This window comes from Rattus norvegicus, chromosome 13 (genome assembly GCF_021556685.1).
Source record: "Rattus norvegicus strain SHRSP/BbbUtx chromosome 13, alternate assembly SHRSP_T2T, whole genome shotgun sequence".
NCBI classification, from domain to species: domain Eukaryota; kingdom Metazoa; phylum Chordata; class Mammalia; order Rodentia; family Muridae; genus Rattus; species Rattus norvegicus.
Window position 1 is genome coordinate 71,421,124 of NC_141546.1, and position 19,467 is coordinate 71,440,590.

A 19,467-nucleotide genomic window follows, 5' to 3' on the forward strand; every position below is an offset into this window, starting at 1 on the left:
GGCCCATTAACTGACCACCATGTGCAAAAAGCCTCAGAAGAACTGGGTACACGGAAATTATAGGAAACACATTCCCATTTTAATTAGGATGGGGCTCATCTAGGAGCCATCTGGCTGCTATATATATTTCCAAAAATTATAAAAATAGGAGGCGAAAGAATGAAAGCAAAACACTGAGCTAAGCATAGTTCTTTTTTTTTTTTTCTTTTTTTCCGGAGCTGGGGACCAAACCCAGGGCCTTCAAGCGCTCTACCGCTGAGCTAAATCCCCAGCCCCGTAAGCATAGTTCTTAACTCCAAGGTTTACTCTTCAAGATCCGTAAGGGAACCCTTGTCATGTAATTTCCGAGTTCCTTCCAACAGGTAAATTTTCTGACACTTTGTGCAATAGGAAGTCCCAAGAATAACAACAAGGGGGGTTGGGGATTTAGCTCAGTGGTACAGCGCTTGAAGCAAGTGCAAGGCCCTGGGTTCGGTCCCCAGCTCTGGGGGGAGGGGGGAGGGGGGGTCCAGGAGAGAGGCATAACTCCTTTTCAAATGCAAATACCCAGTGGTCACACAGACAGTGGCTACGTGCATGTGATTAAGTACAACACAGCTCAGTCCTCTCCTTAATCAGATCCCACTAACTGTTGTCCCAGGTAAAGTATAGATAGTTAAATCTGGATGAATCAGACCTCTACTAACTGTTGTCTCTGGTAAAGTATAGATAGTCAAATCTGGATGAATTAAGTAAAGGAAAACCATCTCCCTAAGCCATCTGGCTGTTAACGGACAGTGAGCAGACAGCTCTCAAAATCTAACTCTATCATGCCTCCAATGGTGGGGCAAACAGCAAGGATGCTAATGCCATGGGCCAAAAAGCTAATGCCATGGGCCAAAATGAGTGCAGCTTCCAGTGTGCAGTCACACACTCTGGTGAGTGTCAAGACAGAGGTGTCAAAACGTACAATTCAGTTTTTTTTTTTTTGTTCTTTTTTTCGGAGCTGGGGACCGAACCCAGGGCCCTGCGCTTCCTAGGTAAGCGCTCTACAACTGAGCTAAATCCCCAGCCCCACAATTCAGTTTTATTTGTATGCTGAGAGCTTGCTTTTCCACTCCACTGGGATTTTTTTTTAAAGACTAAGTCTTGTATAGTCCAGGGCTGAACTCATGGTCCTCCTGCTAACACTGCACAAGTGTTGTAATTACAGACATGGCTACACTGCCCAGCTCCACGAGGCCATTTTAAAATGTGCACAAGCTCACTCTGCTATATGCCTACAGACTGCATTGTACAGCAGTGGAACAAGATAAATGACAAGAAGATAACAGGGTGCTGCTTCATTCTACAATTCACTCAACAACTCAAACCATTAATCTAAGAAATAGGACCAACACAAAAATGGAGCAAACGACTTTGCTGAGACGTTCCCATCTACATTTGAGGTTCTTTAACAAAGGTAAACAACGCAAAAGCAAAATTCTGAGCAATGCCTGGCCTTGAACCAGATGATGTGACATTCATTCTGAAGAACCAATCACTCCTTCCTGTTCTTTTCATGAAGGAAGCAGCAGAAAGTGAAAGTTAAAGTCAAGTCCTAATGACACAGCCATTGCTCACCACACTGTTAAGCCAGGACAAAAGCTGTGTGGGTGCAACTAAATGTAATTGTTTTTATTGGTTATTTTTTAAGTTAGCACACAGAGTAATGGGTTTCATTATGCTAACTGTAATTGTGATGGTATTGGCTTTGGCATGGCACTCAGTAAAAGCTGTTCCTGGCAATTATGCACACGCAGTGTCAGGAGAGTGGATTCAGTATTAGCTCCAGGTCTTTCTCCATTTGGTCAACAGTAAACATTGCAGGGTGCAGTGGTAAAGGAAACAGAAAGGCAGCAGCACCTTTAGCACCTCTGACCCAAAGAGACAGCCAAACAGGCTTTTCCTTTCTATAAATGCACTTGGGAACTAAAGTCTGGCTAATTGACTTTGATTTTATATATGTGTGTATATACACATACACACACACACATATATATATATGTATGTATATATACACACATATATATATATATTACAGGGTATGCATATTTTATGCAGAATGGAGAATCTTCCCTCATATTACATATAAATAGCACTTCCAAACCTGTTTCTGTTTGTTTTGTTTTGGCTGGCCTGGAACCTGAAGCAATCTTTCTATCCCCCTCCCCACCTGCAGGGACTGCAGACATGTACTACCCCATCTGGTCTTGAAGCTGTTTTGTTTGTTGTGCTGGGGATGGTACCCAGAGCCTTGGGAATGCTAACCAAATGCCCCACCACTGAGCTATACACCCCAGCCATATTGGTCTTTCTAATTACCAAAGAAATAGGAAGCTTTAACAGTTCCAAAATTGGGCTGGAGAGATGGCTCAGCGGTTAAGAGCACTGATTGCTCTTCCAGAGGTCCTGAGTTCAATTCCCAGCAACCATATGGTGGCTCACAACCATCTGTAATGTTCTCTTCTGGTGTGTCTGAAGACAATGACAGTGTACTCATATACATGAAATAAATCTTTAAAAAAAAAACAATTCCAAAATTAAGACAAAAAGATTCACATTGGAAATCCAGATTCTAAGTGTTAAGTTTTGAAATCTCATTACCTTTTTGAAAAGGCCTCAGAAGCACACACTCATCAATTCTGCACTGTAAACAATTCATCTATTCAGGTACAACAGAAATTTATACTGGGGGAATGAAATTAAATTATTACATTATCACTATTCAACTTTGAAGAATTACAGTGAGAGCAGATGTGGAAAAAGGGAAGTGTGCTTTCACGCTTGTGACTCATGAGTTGACACATATGGGTATGAGACTGCAGGGTGGCACTAGTCTCTCTTCTCTGTTTGAGAGGAACTGTTTAGCGGGGCCTCGCTGTGCTGTGTAGCTGACCCACTGCCATTTAGTGTGGTGAGTGGAGGGATCACAGGCTGTGCCCACACATCTGCCTGTGACTTGGCATTATTCTTCACAAGTCTGTTCCACATCTACAACCCTGGACACAAGCTCAGTGTGATGGTCAGGACAGATTTCTGAACCTGTGGGCTTCAGTGGAGTATAACTAGTCCCCCGATCATCCTGAATTCTAAAAACTCCTTAATAGGGCATTAAAGGCTTATTCTAAATCAACAGTTCTCAACCTGTGGGTCTCAGCCCTTTGGTGTCAAGTGACCCTTTCACAGGGGTCATATAAGACCATTGTTGGGAAACAGATATTTACAACTCCTAACAGTGGCAAAAATTACAGTTATGAAGTAGCAACAAAAATAACTTCACAGTTAGGGTCACCACAACATGAGGAACCATAGGTACCAAAGGGCCGAAGGTTGAGAACACTGCTCTAAGTGAAGTAGCTCCCTCACTTCCACCTTGGCTTCTGACAAATGAACTTATGGATGCTGGGTCTCCTCTTGATTTACAGCTGCCCTTTGCTTCCACCATTCCTCACCCTCAACACCCTTACAACGCCCCCTTCTCTTACCTCCTCTTGTTTAAAGCCCAATCCTCTCCCAAGGCCCAGCTCTAAGGGCGCTTCTAGCTCCTCCCATCCTGTTCACACCTCCCAGCTTTGACCAGTGTCGTTTTGAGCACAAATTGACTTAAATTGCCTTGTACATCCCATGCCCAGAAACATGACTCCTTTACATTTGAGAAAGGGTGCCCAGGACCCAGCATCTGGGCTGTATTTTATCCTTTTAGATTCGAGACAGTTTATTATATACTCTGCAAGCTGGAATTTTAAGATCCTCCACTTCAGATGCAAGAAAAGAAAAGCAGGGTCACTGGGTATCTTCCAAACTACTCATGAAAACCTCCCTGGCATTCTCAAAGTAGCACTGCATGCCCGCCCTCCTTCATGTCCTCACCTCTGGCTGTAAAAGCTCTCACAGTGCAACACTGTTCAGCTACACACGGTCATTTGTTCTCATGTTTGTTAAATGGAACAGAGCCTACTTCAAAGAACAGGCAGACTCAAGGTGATAACGTACCTCAGAGAGTGTTAAATAGAAAAGAGGCAGTGCAAGCGGAACATTCGCCAACAGTCTCCACATGACAGGCTGGCAGAAACTCACCGCACAGCATTCTGGGAAGCAGACCTTCATGAGCAGTCTTCCTAGAACACTTCACGCCCCAGCAGCCCACGTGGGGCTTGCCACCCAAGCTCATTTTCTCTCATCTTTCACACACATACACCACAATCCTTCGTGTTGATACATGTTGAGAAGGACAAACCTTTGACTGTAAAGTGCTTCTACAAGAGCGTTATAGATTCAGAGGGAAGGAAACATGGCCTCTTACTCTACAGGCCTTTGCTCAAGAGTCCAGTGGTACTGCAAAGAAGACAGATAGAAAAAGGTATTGACAGAGGGTATAAACTGTGCAGTGAAAGCTCACATGTGCAGGTAGCTTAGAAGCATGGAGAACACCTGGCCCAATACTTCCTGGGTTGGGGAGGTCCTTTAAGCCACCGCTCTAGGGAGGCTCCAAGTCTCATAAATAGCTGAGGCCCTTTGACTGGGCCTCTGATTGGACAACTTAAGGCTAATCCCAACTTTTATTCACAGCTAAGGAAACTGAAAGTTTCAGTAAAAGTGAATAGAAGTTTCACTTTTTTGTTTGTTTGCTAGAATTTCCAGTCAAATTAAAATTAGGCTCTTCCCACATAAATGGAAGTCTTATGACTGTAAAATACCACAAAACAAGTAAATATTTAGCTGCAAACATTGTGTGCAGATGACTAGGTGATCTGTGGCACAGAGACTTTATTAAATAGTTAGTATGTAATCATATTTATGTGACTGTGTTCTCACCACATTCCCTATCCTGAATAAACTCTTAGGTTCCTTTTTACCAATCAATCTCTTTGGAAAGTGTTGGTTTCAGCAAAACTGAAGATTTGGTAAGTTTAAAAAAAAATAAGATCTTAATGCAAAGTTCTTATATTTGAATATGTATTGTGTATGTATGGGAAATACACCCAAGACATGTATGGAAGTCAAAAGACCTCCTTGTGGGTTGTGGGGACTGAACTCATGGGTCACCAGGCTTGGTGGCAAGTGCCTTTACCTTGAGAGAGGCTATACAGATAATCCGGGTTTGAATTTCCATGCATAGACATCAGCAGTTCCTCCCACCAAATGGTGGGGTCTACCGTTTTTCTCCGCCTGATTGGAGCTGGCTTTGCAGCTTCTTTGGATCAGAAAGTTATACAAGTAACTTCATCCCACTTCTGAGCTTAGGCATATTGAGAGTCATTCATAGCCAACCCTAGTATGGGTCATTTACTAAAGTCTACTTAACACAACCTTACTTGTACAATCCAGGCCAACAGTACACATTCATACAACTACACACGCTCAGCTTATGATGCCTAACCTTTGTATTTCAGCAATTTGCCAACAGCAAAATTCCTAGCCTCTTAATACAGAGGGGGGAAAATACTTTCTCCTAATGTACTGACCAAATTGGCATTAACATTATAGCAGTAGGTCGCATTCTTACTAGCTGTTACAGAAGCACGGCCTACACTCTATCTCACACAAAAATCAGAAATACAGCATGCCTTCCACAGCCTTTATTCAGAAAACTAGCTGTGTTTAAATATGATGACTCTGTCCTTAAAACCATTTAAGGATTACGGCTTTTAAAATAACTTAAAGCTACCGGTATTTAAAAAAAAAAAATCTAATTCCTATAAGTCCAAGTTGGACTATTAGCTTTTCCTTAATATTTTCATTCCCATGCAAACAACCATACACTATGTATAAAATAAGACACTTCCATGAGCAGTCTTAACAGTTCCCCGTGAAAGACATCAAGGGAAAATGACCACCAGACTTTACCTAAGCACTAAGGGAACTGTCCACGTGGGAGACTGTCCCTTGTAACCTATCCCCAATTAAACCTTCTCCCTTTTAAAAAAAAGAAGAAAAGACCTTCAGTAAAACCCGGTATACAAAAAAGAGACAAACATTTTTCAGTGACCCAGTCAGTCAGTGGAAAGTACTTTAAAGGTTCAAGGTGTTTCATTACTCAATTATCAGTACATAAACCACCATTAATAGCTGTTATAGAATGTTCTTCATATATGCTGTCGGAATGTGGAATTTCAAATATTTCCCTCTAGTTTTTTGTTGCTGTTGTTGTTGTTTTTAACTCAGAATTGCCTTTCGGTGCAAATCGCTACAGTTCTCAAAAGATATATAACACTGCAATAAAACACTTTAATATTTTATTTATTTACCCATTGTTGAGACAGAGTCTTGGTATATTGCTACCCATGCTGGCCCAGAACTCTTGGGCTCAAATGATCCTCTTACCCGGGGCTACAACCAGGCCTACTTGGCCCCTTAGTTTCCGCCCCTATGTTCCATGGTATGTCAGTGTGTCAAGCCTACAAACCACAAGAAGTAACTTTCAGAAATAAGAGACTCGAACGGGGCTCTGTGCTGAATTGTCTAGGTGGCTCTAAGTTTGATCACTTTTTTGGCATACCCTTCTGTCTAGTGAGTTCCTTGAGGGCAGGAGATATGGTTTACTCTTTTTTTGTTGTTTTTTGTTTGTTTTTTTGTATTTTTGTTTTTTTTGTTTGTTTGTTTGTTTTTGTACTTTCCATGGCCCTAACAGAAGTGAATAGCAAGAGAGAGAGACCTTTATGGTTAAAAGCATTTCTTCTGGACTGTCAATGCTTTGGTTTAAAGGTGGCCTTTTTCTTTTTCTTTTTTTTTTTTATACAAACATGGAGAGATAAGGCTATAATGAATTCAGAAACACAGTATAATAAAAACAGCAGAAATATTTACTATGTTTACCACTTTCACATATTCAAAATTGTCTACATTGCTACTACCATCTGAAAATCATGCTTACACCATTCCAGACTACTGCTGTTGCTAACCTGATTTCTGACGAAATTGGGAATAAAGACAATCTGGAGATGTCAGGAGAAAGAATGATGAAAGTCCAAAAGGACATTACCCAAGAACGATTTATGACATACAAGAGAAAGCTGAACCGGATCTTCAGGTATTACTGACAATGGTTTCTGAAACAAGGCCCAATACGACGTCTTCCATGTTATTTTCTTATTATGCATGTGTGTGTGTTTATACATGTAGATGCATGTGTAGGTGTATGCGTACCTGTGAGTGTGTGTTGTGTGAGATGTTTGGTGTCAGATGCTCAGTGCTGTTCTTAATCCTTCTCCACTTTATTTACTGAGGCAGAGCTCCTCACTGAGCCTCAGACTCACTGGTTTAGCTAGTCTGATTAGTCAGCTAGCCCTGAGGATCTTGTCCTAGCCTCTGGAGTGCTGGGACTAAAAGCTGCCATGCATTCTCGGTTTTTATTTGGGTGCTGGGGATCTGAACCCAGGTCTTCCTATTTGCATGACAAGATCCTTACTCCCTGAGTCTTCTCTTCAGTCCTATTTTGTCTCCCAGAAGAACTACACAAAATAAAATACATAGATACAGGGTGTGTACACACAGAAATATATATATACACACACACACACACACACACACATACATACATACATACAGGGTGTGTACACACCCAGAACTACACATACATACAGGGTGTGTACACACAGAACTACATAAAATACATACATACATGGTGTGTGTACACACAGAACTACACATACATACAGGATGTGTACACACAGAGCTATACATATGTACAGATATACATACATACATACATACATACATACATACAGGGTGTGTACACACCCAGAACTACATAAAATACATACAGGGTATGTATACACACAGAACTACATAAATACATACATACATGGTGTGTATACACACAGAACTACACATACATACAGGGTGTGTATACACACAAGGACTAAGAACAAGAAATAAATGAAAAAGGTCTCTGGGCAATCTCAACATGGCTACAAGGGTCAGACATTAATGTTGAGAAGAGTCTGTATTATAGAACCTAACAAGCCTATTTAACTATCTTAAATTTGATCTGAGGAAGCAGAGTGACTTAGGTGTCTACTGCACAGAAGGCCAGAGCTGTACATCTTTCCCAGCCGTGCAGATCCAGTAAGTAAGAGAGTAAGGGTGTAGAGCCTCCATTTCACAATTACCTCTAATCCTTGTTTAATTACTGTCAGTGGTGGATCCTAGTAGAATTAAACCAGATAAGGATTACACTACATGTTTATAAAGAGACATGTAGTATACAACATATTGTAAGACTTTCCCACAATCGCATCCCTAAAATAAGAATTAGCACTTAATGCATTATTTCTCAACATTAGATAAACAAGGAAAAGGTATGCAGAAACAGCAGTCAACATTTGAGAACACAGACTAGTAGACTTCCTTATTCTGCACTTGGCTGTTCTTCTTATGCATTCAGAATTTCATATTCCTTGGCCTCCTTTTATAATGTACCTAAATTAACAGTTTCCTCCAACGTGGCCAGTACTTCTCCACAAAGTACAGACCTCAAACATACCAAAGTACACTGTCTCACTCTGCACTATCTGACACTCTCTAGGCTAGAGACAAGCACTTCTGTTGGTTTTGGCAAGAATTACATCAGAAGATCTTTTCATTATTTAAGACTAGTTTATTAATTTCTGTATTCAGCCCACATAGCAGAGGCTCTCTACATTACATTCTCTCCCAGGCAGCTCCTGCTGTCATGTTTACATTGTAAGTCGGTCAGAAGGGAATTTCAGTAGCAAGAGAAGGACTTCTGTTCTATGCCCCTGGTATGCTAGGTATGGTACCAGGAACTCCACGGTGTTCTGCTAATGGTAAAGCACTGGTTATCCTGCTAACTGCTCAGCTAGCCAGTCCAAGTGGCAGGAGGAAGGAAGTCTGTGCAGCTCCCCATGACCAGAGCGTGGACAGGCTGCAGGTGGCTGGAACACCATATAATCACAGAACTGAATCAAATAAACAATACCTTTTGTAGGTACCCGCCCGCCTTAATAACACACTTCCGACAGAAATCTGAAACACATTGTTTTTGCCTTTTAAAAAAAAAAAATTCCTTTTGATTGAAAAACAGGAGCAGGGGAGTGTGAAAAGACCTAGTATTTACACTAGAACATTCCATCCTTCCCATTTATTAATTCAACCAACCAACAGTTAATGTGCACCTACTATGCACCCCATGAATTACAACTGTAGGGTCCCGTGGTAACTGTGCCCTCTACCCCAATCCACAAAAATTATCTCAGGTTCGATCCCAGATCAACTGACATCCAAGGCTCCTTCTGTCTGTAAGTGTGGGCGCTCTGAAGCAGTCTCTACTATGACAGCTTAGCACTCACCAGGTGTGAAATCAATCTGAAGGCTGAAGTTTCTGGCTTCAGGCTGAAATGGTAGTCAAAGGGAGCTAATTCATGTCCTAAAAGTAAACAAATATTCACTTAGGAATTGAAAATTCTGAAGAGATTTTTAAAAACAACAGAAGCTTTAAGGCTGGAAGAAAAAACTTAAAATCTATAAATGGAAATCAAGAGAATGACTAAAGTAAATAATTATTAACAGCACAAAATAATTCTATAACATAGAAGATTATGAAAAATAAAAATCTGCAACTGGCTTTTTCCAAAGTATACTTTTGGGGGTTGGGGATTTAGCTTAGTGGTAGAGTGCTTGCCTAGGAAGCGCAAGGCCCTGGGTTCGGTCCCCAGCTCCAAAAAAAAAAGAACCAAAAACAAAACAAAAAAACAACAACAAAAAAAACAAAGTATACTTTTGTTCAAAATATATTTTAAAAAGCAAGGCATGCGCTTTAAAAACAAGATGTACCGGTTTTCTCACTAGTTCTAAGGAAACAAAGCAAATCAATTTTCACAAGGAAAGCTGTGAATTCCAGAGTTTTGTTTGTTTTCAAGACAGGGTTTCTCTGTATAGCCCTGGCTTCATGGAACTAACTCTGTAGTAGACCAGGCTGGCCTTGAACTCAGAGATCTGCCTGCCTCTGCCTCCCAAAGGCTGGAATTCAAGGTGTGAGGTCCACTGCCATCACCACCTGGTTAGACATTTCTTTTTTAAACTGTCTTTTCCCTTCATCATTTTAATTTTTGTCCTTTATTGTGAGAGGCTAGACTTACGCATAGTACGTACTTTATTATTTTCCTCTATTATTGGCTTTTGAGGACTGACGGGTCTTACTATGTAGCCCTTGCTACCCTAGAACCCATAGATATATGCCTGCTTCTGCCTCAGGAATGGTGGGATTAAAGGGGCATACTAATACCCCCCCACTCCCCAACCCTGCAGTGTTCTCCTTTGATAAGTATTTTCTAATGTGAGACAGCATCTTGTTGACAGGTAGCAGTTAGTTCTGGGACACAAAGTCCAACATCTTCACAAACTTTAAGAAAGTTATTAATTTAATACAATAATTTAATTTTAAATTTGCCTGAGATTGGTTCAGAGCCTATGCAAAGAATTTAGCATCTTTAGTATCTGAACCTGTCCCTCAGGATAACATGCAGAGAAGTGCTTTCAGCTTGCTCAATGGGCTTGTATAAATTCAAGGAATGGGGAGCACACAGAGATCAATGTGAAATTACAACCCAAGCAATGCAGGCATGGTTAATGAATGACAGTTTTGACTTTACCCGATTATTGGTTGTATTATAAAGTCCTAGAGCTCAAGAGTGAAAAGATCGCATTTATTTCTTTCTTCCAACCAGAGCTAGCAAACCTCCAGAGGGAACCTGGCTGGGTAGAGATGACTCTCACACCTGGCTCTAGATCCAAGTGACAGTGTTAAACATTTCCTTTCCCAAATTCTAAACGCCTTACCCATCCTACTGGAGACACAGTCTTTAAACGAAATAATTGTATAAGGACCATCCACGCCCTGTTGTTCCCCGCTTTTCTTCTTTTTATCAGAAGCCTGACAGATCACTGACTCCTGATTAAAAAGAATGTCTTATCAGACTCCACAATCAAGGACACAGCCTGACAACGTTCACATTCATCATCAAGGCGACGTCTGGGCTCGCTCTTAATCGCCGGGCCATCACACCCGGAAATGAAACCGCCAGCGCAGCCCACTCTGGACAGTCTCATCTCAAGTTGTGCCCCTTGGCGCTCTGAGCGCACGACCCCAGTACACGGCTGCCCTCTCCGGCCCAGGGCCTGCAGGTCACTCGCTCTCCTCGGCCACCATGCGGGCCCGGTAGGGACTCAGCGAAAGCGCTCTCCTCGGCCACCAGGAGGGCCGCATAGGGACCCAGCAAAAGCGCACTGGCTCCCCGGGCCGCCGACACCAGCTTAGCTTGACAGGAGGACGACGCCAGGGCCAAGAGCCTCTGGGGACCGTGCTCAGCAGCGAGCACCGGTCACCGCAAGGACTCCCGATCGCCCGCAGCCTCACGGGGACGCCCGGAGCCCCGCATCCGGCCCCTGAGAGAGGTGCCCCGCCCCCCGCCGCCCGCGCTTTCCCGCCCGCCCTCCCTCCTTCCCGTCGTTGACGGGCAGGGGTCGCGCGCCCTCTCCAGCCGCGCCGCTCACCTAGCCGGCCTCAGGCTCGCTCCATAGCCGCCCGCGCGGTGCGGTGCGGCGCGGCCCCGGCCGCCCCCGCCGCCTCCGGGGAGGGGCAGCCCCACGCCGCGCTCACCGCCCCCGGCCGCTGCCGCCGCCACTGCAGCTCCCGCCCACCGCCGGCCCGGCCATTCCCCGGCCGCCGCTCCCCGCGGAGCCGGCCGCTCCACACCCACCCCCGCCTCCGCGCTGCCTGGCTGTTGGTACGGTCCTAGCGGAACGCCCTCCCTGCGGCCAATCCTAGCGCGCACTCGGCGCAGCCCCGCCCCCGTTGCGGGTGGGCGGGACTACCGGGCAGCTCCGGACCGCCCTCTTTAACCCCTTCACCCCATTCCTGCTGCGCTGTGCTCCGCAGGCACCGTCGGCGGTTTTCTCCAAACCTGTTTACATAAACTAGCGTCGGGCTTCTCTCTTACCTTCACGATTTCTTTCCTGCAGTCATCTAGGTGAAGTTCTATTCGGAAGAAATAATCGTCTTCTTTCTTTTGCTCTTCTGCCTTGACTTCTCCTTGGAGATTCTTCCCCAAAGTGCCCTTCCCTGACCAAAAGAGCCAGACTTCCCACCTTGGGAATCGCTCCAGCTTTGGCCCAGAGCACAGCTTTCCCCCACTGTACCGTTTCAGTAGCTCTGAACAAAATCCTGATTACTTTATTGTAGTAGCTTTTTTTTTTTTTTTTAATGTTTGTGCCTTGCCGTGGACTGTAAGCCCTAAGAGGGCAAATCAGACACGTCTTGGTTTCCAGTGCCCCGCACCCACCCACTAGATGAATGAATGAGATGCTCCTCCCCTTAACGTGTGCCCACTCCACACAGTAGCTACTGTATAATGCATACATTTATCCACCACTATAGTCAGCCTACATGTAGCCTGCTTGACCCTAAAATACGGTGTACGTTCTACACTGGATACAATTTGTATAGGGGAGGCTTTTCTTTCAAGAAGGAAAGAAATGATCTTTTTTTCTCTCTCCCTGGCCACTGGGCATGCCATATAATGCATGAGTATAAGGCTCCTTGGAAAATGGAAGTTAAACACAGTACCTACTTGACAGGATTGTGTTGAGGTTTAAATAGGAAATGTGTGGAGAAAATACGTTATTGTGTGAAGTTAGTGTGTGTGTGTGTGTGTGTGTGTGTGTGTGTGTGTGTGTGTGTAGCACTTTCAATCAAGAGACTCAGAGAAACTATTAGACTTGATGCCCAACCCCAGACAACTCAGTGAGGAGAAGCAGCTTTAATCACTGCTGGATGCATTAATCACTTCAAGGGATACAAAGGGCAGTGCAGAAGGCTCTGTGTCAGCCTTTTACTGGATGGAGATGAAAAGGTTTGAGGTCATTATCATCTGACAATGGAAAGCACAATTCTTGGGAAGGTTGGTTGGACGGTAATGAGAATCTGCCTTATTTCTCAACAGGAACATGGGTCTGCTTGCAGCCAGCTCTTCTTCCTGGGCCAGAAAACCATGAAGCCAAAGAGGAAGTCAACGGTTCCTTTGAGACCGTGAGACTAACAGTGTTCTGTCTTCCCCGTCATTCTAATGACACTGAGGATGGACCCTGCCTCTCTTGTTGCTCATCTCGAAGTCTGGCTTGCAGGAGATGATGCCCCTCAGTGGTGAAGGATTCTCAGAGAAGGAGGGTTTTTGGCCCATGGAAGCAATCCAGTCAGGTGCATATTTCACGTGCATCCCCCATACCAGCATAAACAGTTTTCTTCCTCAGAGGGTTCAGAGTCTCTGTGTCAAGGGCTTTAGCACAGAACTAATCTATCTCCCAGTTTTCCGGTCACCAGGCTACATTACGAAGGCTCCCTGTCACTGCAGTACCCAGCACCAGCACCAGTAACCAGGCCTGACTCTCCATGACATTGGGTTTTGCCCCTCAGGCCCATGACGATACTCACAGTCAATATATTCTCAGTGTTGCAGGAGGGATGTGGCCATGTAAGTAAGGAGCATGCATAATTAGGACACAGGAAGCCCCTGCAAGGAGGACAGAACACATAAATTATACAGTGCAGGTTCTGAATCTGAGTCTGGGAAGAGTGTGGACTGGTGTCGTCAGGGAAGAAGGATGGGGCGAGCAAAATCTGGGTGGGAATGGAATTTAACAGTATGAACCCACAGTTGTGCAGCGTTAATGAGAAGTTATAACTGATATCCTGGACAGATCACGCAAGGGAGCTGTGTTCACTCATTCGTTTGTCTACCGAACACATGTTAAGTGCCAGGCATCAGACTAAACTTTGGTCATTTGGAGATGAGGAGGGCCCCATCCCCCAGAAGACTTCAGGCTCAGCGGATCCTTCTAGAAGTCAGAGTGTCAGTAGAGTTGTCTTACTGTTTCCAGTCACGGGGTGCCTTGTGGTTTTAAGAACTAAGCTAATCTCCTCTTGTCCTTTCTCTCCTCTGCCCCCAAACTTCAATGTTCTTAAAGCCACAAGCTGTGACTTTATGTAATGGAGCACTTTTTCCAGGTACACTGTGTGGCAGCTCATGGAGTTGAAGCCAGAGTAGGAAATTGGCTGTCCCCCTCCCATGAAGGGCAGTGGACCACCCTCGGCAGGGGAATATTAGTTGCTAGCCCAAGTGTGGAACTCTACCAGAAGCTAGCCTGGGGCCTGCACAATTTACCAGGAACCTTCCTGCTTGGCATTTACAGTTCCAGCATGCCTCTCTAGTGCCGTCCTTAAACTCCCCTCCACAGGCTCCTTTCCCAGCCAGTGAGCATCCTCCTTCACCCAGCCACGGCAGTGCTAAACAGCTCTTCATGCATTCGGTCTTGAGAGCTTCCATGGGCATTCCAGCCATTTCCTGAACCTTTCCTGAACTCCTGGGAGCCCAGTGCTTTGGGCGGGCCTCTCTGGTGGCATGGTTTATTGAGGCTTTGCAGGATACTCTTCCCATGGGTACGAAGCCTTTTAATGCCAAAGGCAGTGTTGTACAGCCAGCACTGAACATGGGTGTGTAGACATGGCCCCCTGTAAGAGAAGCTTGAGGACAGCAGGTGCCACAGGACCAGGTGACTCCCTCACTCCCGATAGCATTTTAACCATTTTTCTGAGAACTGCCTCAGAACTTCCAAGCCTCCATCAATTTGTTAAGTCCCAGGCCTCCAGCAAATGCAAGGTGCTAAGAAAGCACTTCCTCCCAGCTCCTGTACACACAAAGGCTACACATGCTGTTTCTTTGAACCTACACATGCACCATGATGGATCCCCCTGAATCAGATCAAGCGACTTGTACTTCAAACTCGTTAAGGAGGGCCCTCTGAAAACTCCTCCTTAAAGCCCGGGGAAAAGAGTGGTAAGTAAGTTTAGGTAGCAATGAAGCATACACACGTTCTGCCATTTTCTGCCAGGAGCAAGAGACTGCTCTCGGCTGCCTCTGGGAAGTCTTGCTCCCTGTAAGAAGCTCTCCACGGGCAGTAGCTTCGGCCTTTCTTTCCCGATAGAACAATTGGCTTTCTTTCGTTTTGCTGTTAGGTCTTCAGAGTTGTCCCCAGCCCTCTCCTTTCTGATGGCAGTGGACTGCCCAACTAACCCTTCACAGGGCACCTCTGCCAATACCATGTGAGCAAGTCATTCATATCCCAGGGCAGCAGCACGCACCGCCTATGCACACAGAGGCAGGCAGCTCTTTTCTGAGGCATTCAGGCCTCGTGTTCCAAAAGTGGTAGAAATCTTCCTGTTATTTTTTTCTACCCTTTATAATATTTTTAAAAATATTTTACCATACTTTTTAAAGAGCTGCTTTATTGAGATATAACATACATCCCATCGTTCAGTAGTTTAAAGCATATGATTCACTGCCTTTTAGTACATTTACAGAGTTGAGTCAACATTATTATACCTGAATATTAAAGGACTATCATGACTCCCAAGATAGTATAGACCATTTTCTCCCACTGTAAAATCTATTTGGATCTATTTTTAAAGTCTGCATATTAAAGGGGAAAAAAAGGAAAACAATAATGAGAAAGTCTTCTGGTTAGGGAGAACACTGAGGCACATGGCTGTCACAACTGTGATTCCCTTAATTGCCGGTGTGGCAAGAGCAGTTTAATGACCAAGTTTCATACTACGTCACCGTATGCCTCCTCAGTAAATGTCCGGGGGCCACATCTCTGAACACTTTCCAGTTTGCTGTGGCCCTGTCTAGTGTCATATATGGCTTTCCTGCGTTTTGAGCAGAGATAATTCTTACAAATCCCAATTGCCAATTCTTCTTTATAGTATGGCCAGGACAGTACCGCATGCTCTGAGTAGTTAGTACCTGCTCTCTCTGCGGAGGAAGCCAAGAAGGTCTTTGTATTCATTTCTGCTTTTGCAACAGGGTTTCACTATGTAGCCCCGGCTGACCTGGAACTCACCACGTAGACCAGGCTACCCTCAAACTCGCAAGAGATCTACGTGCCTCTGCCTACTTGGATTAAAGGTGAACATCAGCATGCCCCACCGAAACTCTTCACTTTTTATGAACTCAATTTACTGTTGGGCTGTGTGTCTGGCTGGCTGCTGAGGTGCCCAAGAACTACCCATTAGCCGCTCCGGGGAGACAAAATGCAATCCGGGGATCTCTGACCTATCGGGATTGAAAGGTTCTGAGGGGCTTTGGTCTGGCCGGTACAGCCAAAGTGTTAAGAGTTCTGCAAAGGGAAGCCTGCGCAGGGCAGGTAGCCGGGGTCTCTCCTGCAACCATTGCAGCACCCACACTAAGGGCAGCTCGTGGCTGGGGCGTGAGCTCCGCCTTCTGGGCGGATCCTGGGTCCGACAATGAATGCTTCAGGAAACTCTTCCCCAGAGTGTTACAGCTCAATAAAGCAGCTACCTTCAGATGATTCTTGGAGAAATAACCGGTGTACTTTATTGCAACCAAAGCTGACAATCATTGTCAGGATTTTGTCCTAGGCTGGATGTACAAAATTGGCGTCATTATAGGACAAAGACAAGTTGAACTGATGATTTTATATGGAGATCAAGCAAATTATGGGTGGTTGATTCCTGTTTTCAGGATAAGTGGATTGGTTTCCGGAAGGCCTTCTACAAGAAGCCAATCATTTCTTGCAGAGTGAGCAAGGATGAAGATGGGCAGGAAGACAGCACCCCATGCAGGTCAACTGCCTCTTCAGAGTAGACCAGATGCCCACAATTCCTTCCTGTGAGCCTGACCTTTTGAACACCTGGAGCTTTCAGACACACAGGGAATACAGCAAAGTAGACCAAGATAAGATTATCAGAGCGGGGCTGGGGATTTAGCTCAGTGGTAGAGCGCTTACCTAGGAAGCGCAAGGCCCTGGGTTCGGTCCCCAGCTCCGAAAAAAAGAACCAAAAAAAAAAAAAAAAAAAAGATTATCAGAGCCTCAGGAAACAGGACAGACCAGAGAAACTGTCCTCTTCTTCAAGCCACTAGCTAAAATTCAGCGTATACATGCATTCACATGCGCCAAGCACACGTGCGTTCGCGCGCGCGCGCGCGCGCGCGCGCACACACACACACACACATACACACAGAGAGAGAGAGAGAGAGAGAGAGAGAGAGAGAGAGAGAGAGATGCACAGCTTCATGACGAGATATAATCTGACAAGTCCACTACCAGGAAATTCTATCACTGTGCAAACATCAGAGAATGGACTTACTCAAGGATGGTAATAGGAGTTTTTCGGCTTCATTATAATGTATGGAAATGGAACACCAACTGCAGATTCAGGTGGTCATTGATTGAACCACCACTGTGTAGCACATGACTGTAGACAGGCAGACAGACAGACATAAATATGGAGCAAATAAAACATACGAGTGGAAATCTGGCCCTCATTCCTATGGTTTGTGACCATCTCTTAGAGGGTAGATATTTGTGGAACAAGGAAGTGGCCCAGAAGGAAAGACTCCAAGGTGCTTGGCACAATGGGACCATAAGCGTAGAAGCAAAGGAGTATCACCTCACTGACAAACTTGGTGTACCCTTCAGGGATCCTGCAGTTGAAAGGGAGGTGATGAGCCTAAGTGGTGAGTGCCAGGATTTCCGTTGACATTAGCAAATCTCTGGCAGCAATGATAATACTAAGTTGATCTTTCATGACGATGCTCAACAAAAGTGGGATGGGGATAGCTTGAGAGTGTACCCGAGGGCCAGGGAGGTGGCTCTGCAGGCATTGGCTGCTAAGCCTGGTAACCAGAGGAGCCATTTAGTGGAAGGAGAGAATCTCTTGCAATTTGGTCTCTGACCTCCACATGCACACTGTGGTGCATGTATGCTGTATGCTTCCCCCCCCACACACACACATTTTTAAGATAGTACCCAAATTTCTTGGTATCCAGCTACTCCCTCTCCCCAGCCCCACCGCTGCTATGTTAACCCTGTTTTCTTCTCCTTTAACTACACCATTAGTTCAATTTGTGCCCACTGCTGACCCACAGAACAGAACATTGAAGGAATGGCCCAAGCAGAGACCGTAACTCTCCACCGTGTTGGTAGGCGTCACCCGCCCTGCTCCAGGGAGTCTGAATAAACAGAAAAGGTGAGGACTGAATTTGCCCTCTGCCAGGCTGCAGAGCTCAGGTCGTCAGAGCTGTGCGCCAACAGCAACAGCTCTCAGGCATCTGGCCCGCACCACTGGCTCTCCGGAGTCACCATCCTATGTTCTGTCTAAGATCTTAATGGGGTGGCATTACTTTGGGGAATAGTTAGCTCACACATGTACAGCTCTCACGAATAACGTTGGAGCCCTTAAAACAAAGGCATGAGAGAGTGATGGCCAGTCTCCGCTCTCTGCAAGGAAGAACCTAGCAAGATCGCCATCTGCAAACAAGGAAGCAGCCTGCAGGTTTGCCTGATGTCTGCCAACACCTACACCCTGTGTTTCTCAACCTCCAGAAGTTTGCAAGGGACAAATGTGAGAGGTAGGTTTATGCTGCTTAAACTTCCTGTCTGCGATGTTTTGTTTCTCTCTGGTCTTCCTGTCTTCAGCTCACTCCCATGCAACCCAATAAATAATCTTCATAGAAACCTTCATCTAGAAAGCTTGTTTTAAAGGAAACCTTCCCCACATCACTTACAACCCTTTAGTGACCCAAAGGCCAAAGGTCAAAGCTCTGATGGGAGCCCACGAAGCTTCAAGGGCTCCACTTGGCCCTGCAGCTTTCCCTGTCTTTCTACATAGTTTACACTCTGGGAAAAAATGAACTCTGTCCAACACAGCATACTCCACGTCAGTTCACGTCTCTGTGCTTTTTCTAAGACTCTTGGTTCTGCTAGGAGTTCCTTCCCACTTTCCTCCAGCCTTACTTACTCATCCTTTAAAATGTCATCTCTGCTGAAGAGCTGAGTACCCTGCCTCTCGATTCCCCTAGCAACCTGTGTTTTCCCCTCCCTTATATTGATCTGGCTCATTCTTTTCTAAATATAGGAAACTACAGCTCTGAATTTCTTATATGCACTATGCTAGCTATATTCTATAAATTTTGGTATCTTGTGATTTTGTTTTAATTCATCACAAAATAGCTTCTAATTTTGCTCCATCCACTGGTTATTTAGGAGTATACTGTTTAGTTTCCACATGTATGTGCATTTCAACTTTTTCTTCTTGTGAAATGTTATAATCATTTTTTTTTCACACTGGAGTTATTACTTCTCATGGTAGAGTAGCCTCTGCTAGGAGCTGGACATGCCGGGCAGATGACTTAGTTAGCATATATGCTTTAAACCTATCCCAACCCATGGCACCTGAGGAAAAATTCTCTGCAGGACTTCTAGGAAAGGTTTCCTCTTTGCTAAAAGAGAAGAATAGCTGGGTGGTGGTGGCATACACCTTTAATCCCAAGGACAATCAGAGCTACATAGACAAACTCTGTCTTGAAAAACCAAATTTATATATATATATATATATATATATATATA

General features: G+C 44.8%; 2 protein-coding genes across 11 annotated transcripts in view; one reads left to right on the forward strand and one right to left on the reverse strand.

The window, feature by feature from the left end:
• The window catches only part of Fam20b (FAM20B, glycosaminoglycan xylosylkinase), a 37,776-nt gene extending 26,146 nt beyond the window's left edge, over positions 1-11,630 (reverse strand). For 2 of the 10 annotated variants that reach the window (NM_001443615.1, XM_087580872.1), the window contains 3 exon segments: positions 4,259-4,356; positions 9,333-9,409; positions 11,536-11,630. The gene's annotated coding sequence lies outside the window, so the exon portion shown is untranslated. 10 annotated transcript variants of the gene reach the window in all.
• LOC134481575 (uncharacterized) lies at positions 11,054-13,289 on the forward strand. The gene is made up of 4 exons (XM_087581926.1): positions 11,054-11,131; positions 11,238-11,436; positions 11,503-11,768; positions 12,984-13,289. Exons 1-4 carry the CDS (start codon positions 11,054-11,056, stop codon positions 13,071-13,073), a joined length of 633 nt encoding a protein of 210 aa, XP_087438052.1. The 3' UTR covers positions 13,074-13,289.
• The last annotated feature ends 6,178 nt before the right edge of the window (positions 13,290-19,467 follow it).

What these genes read in the sequence shown, in the direction of transcription:
- LOC134481575 (XM_087581926.1), top strand. Translation starts at nt 11,054, where the DNA reads ATGAAACCGCCAGCGCAGCCCACTCTGGACAGTCTCATCTCAAGTTGT. An exon ending in GCTCTGAGCGCACGACCCCA is followed by an intron (nt 11,132 to 11,237) that starts GTACACGGCTGC and finishes CTCGGCCACCAG; the next exon opens with GAGGGCCGCATAGGGACCCA. An exon ending in GCATCCGGCCCCTGAGAGAG is followed by an intron (nt 11,437 to 11,502) that starts GTGCCCCGCCCC and finishes GTTGACGGGCAG; the next exon opens with GGGTCGCGCGCCCTCTCCAG.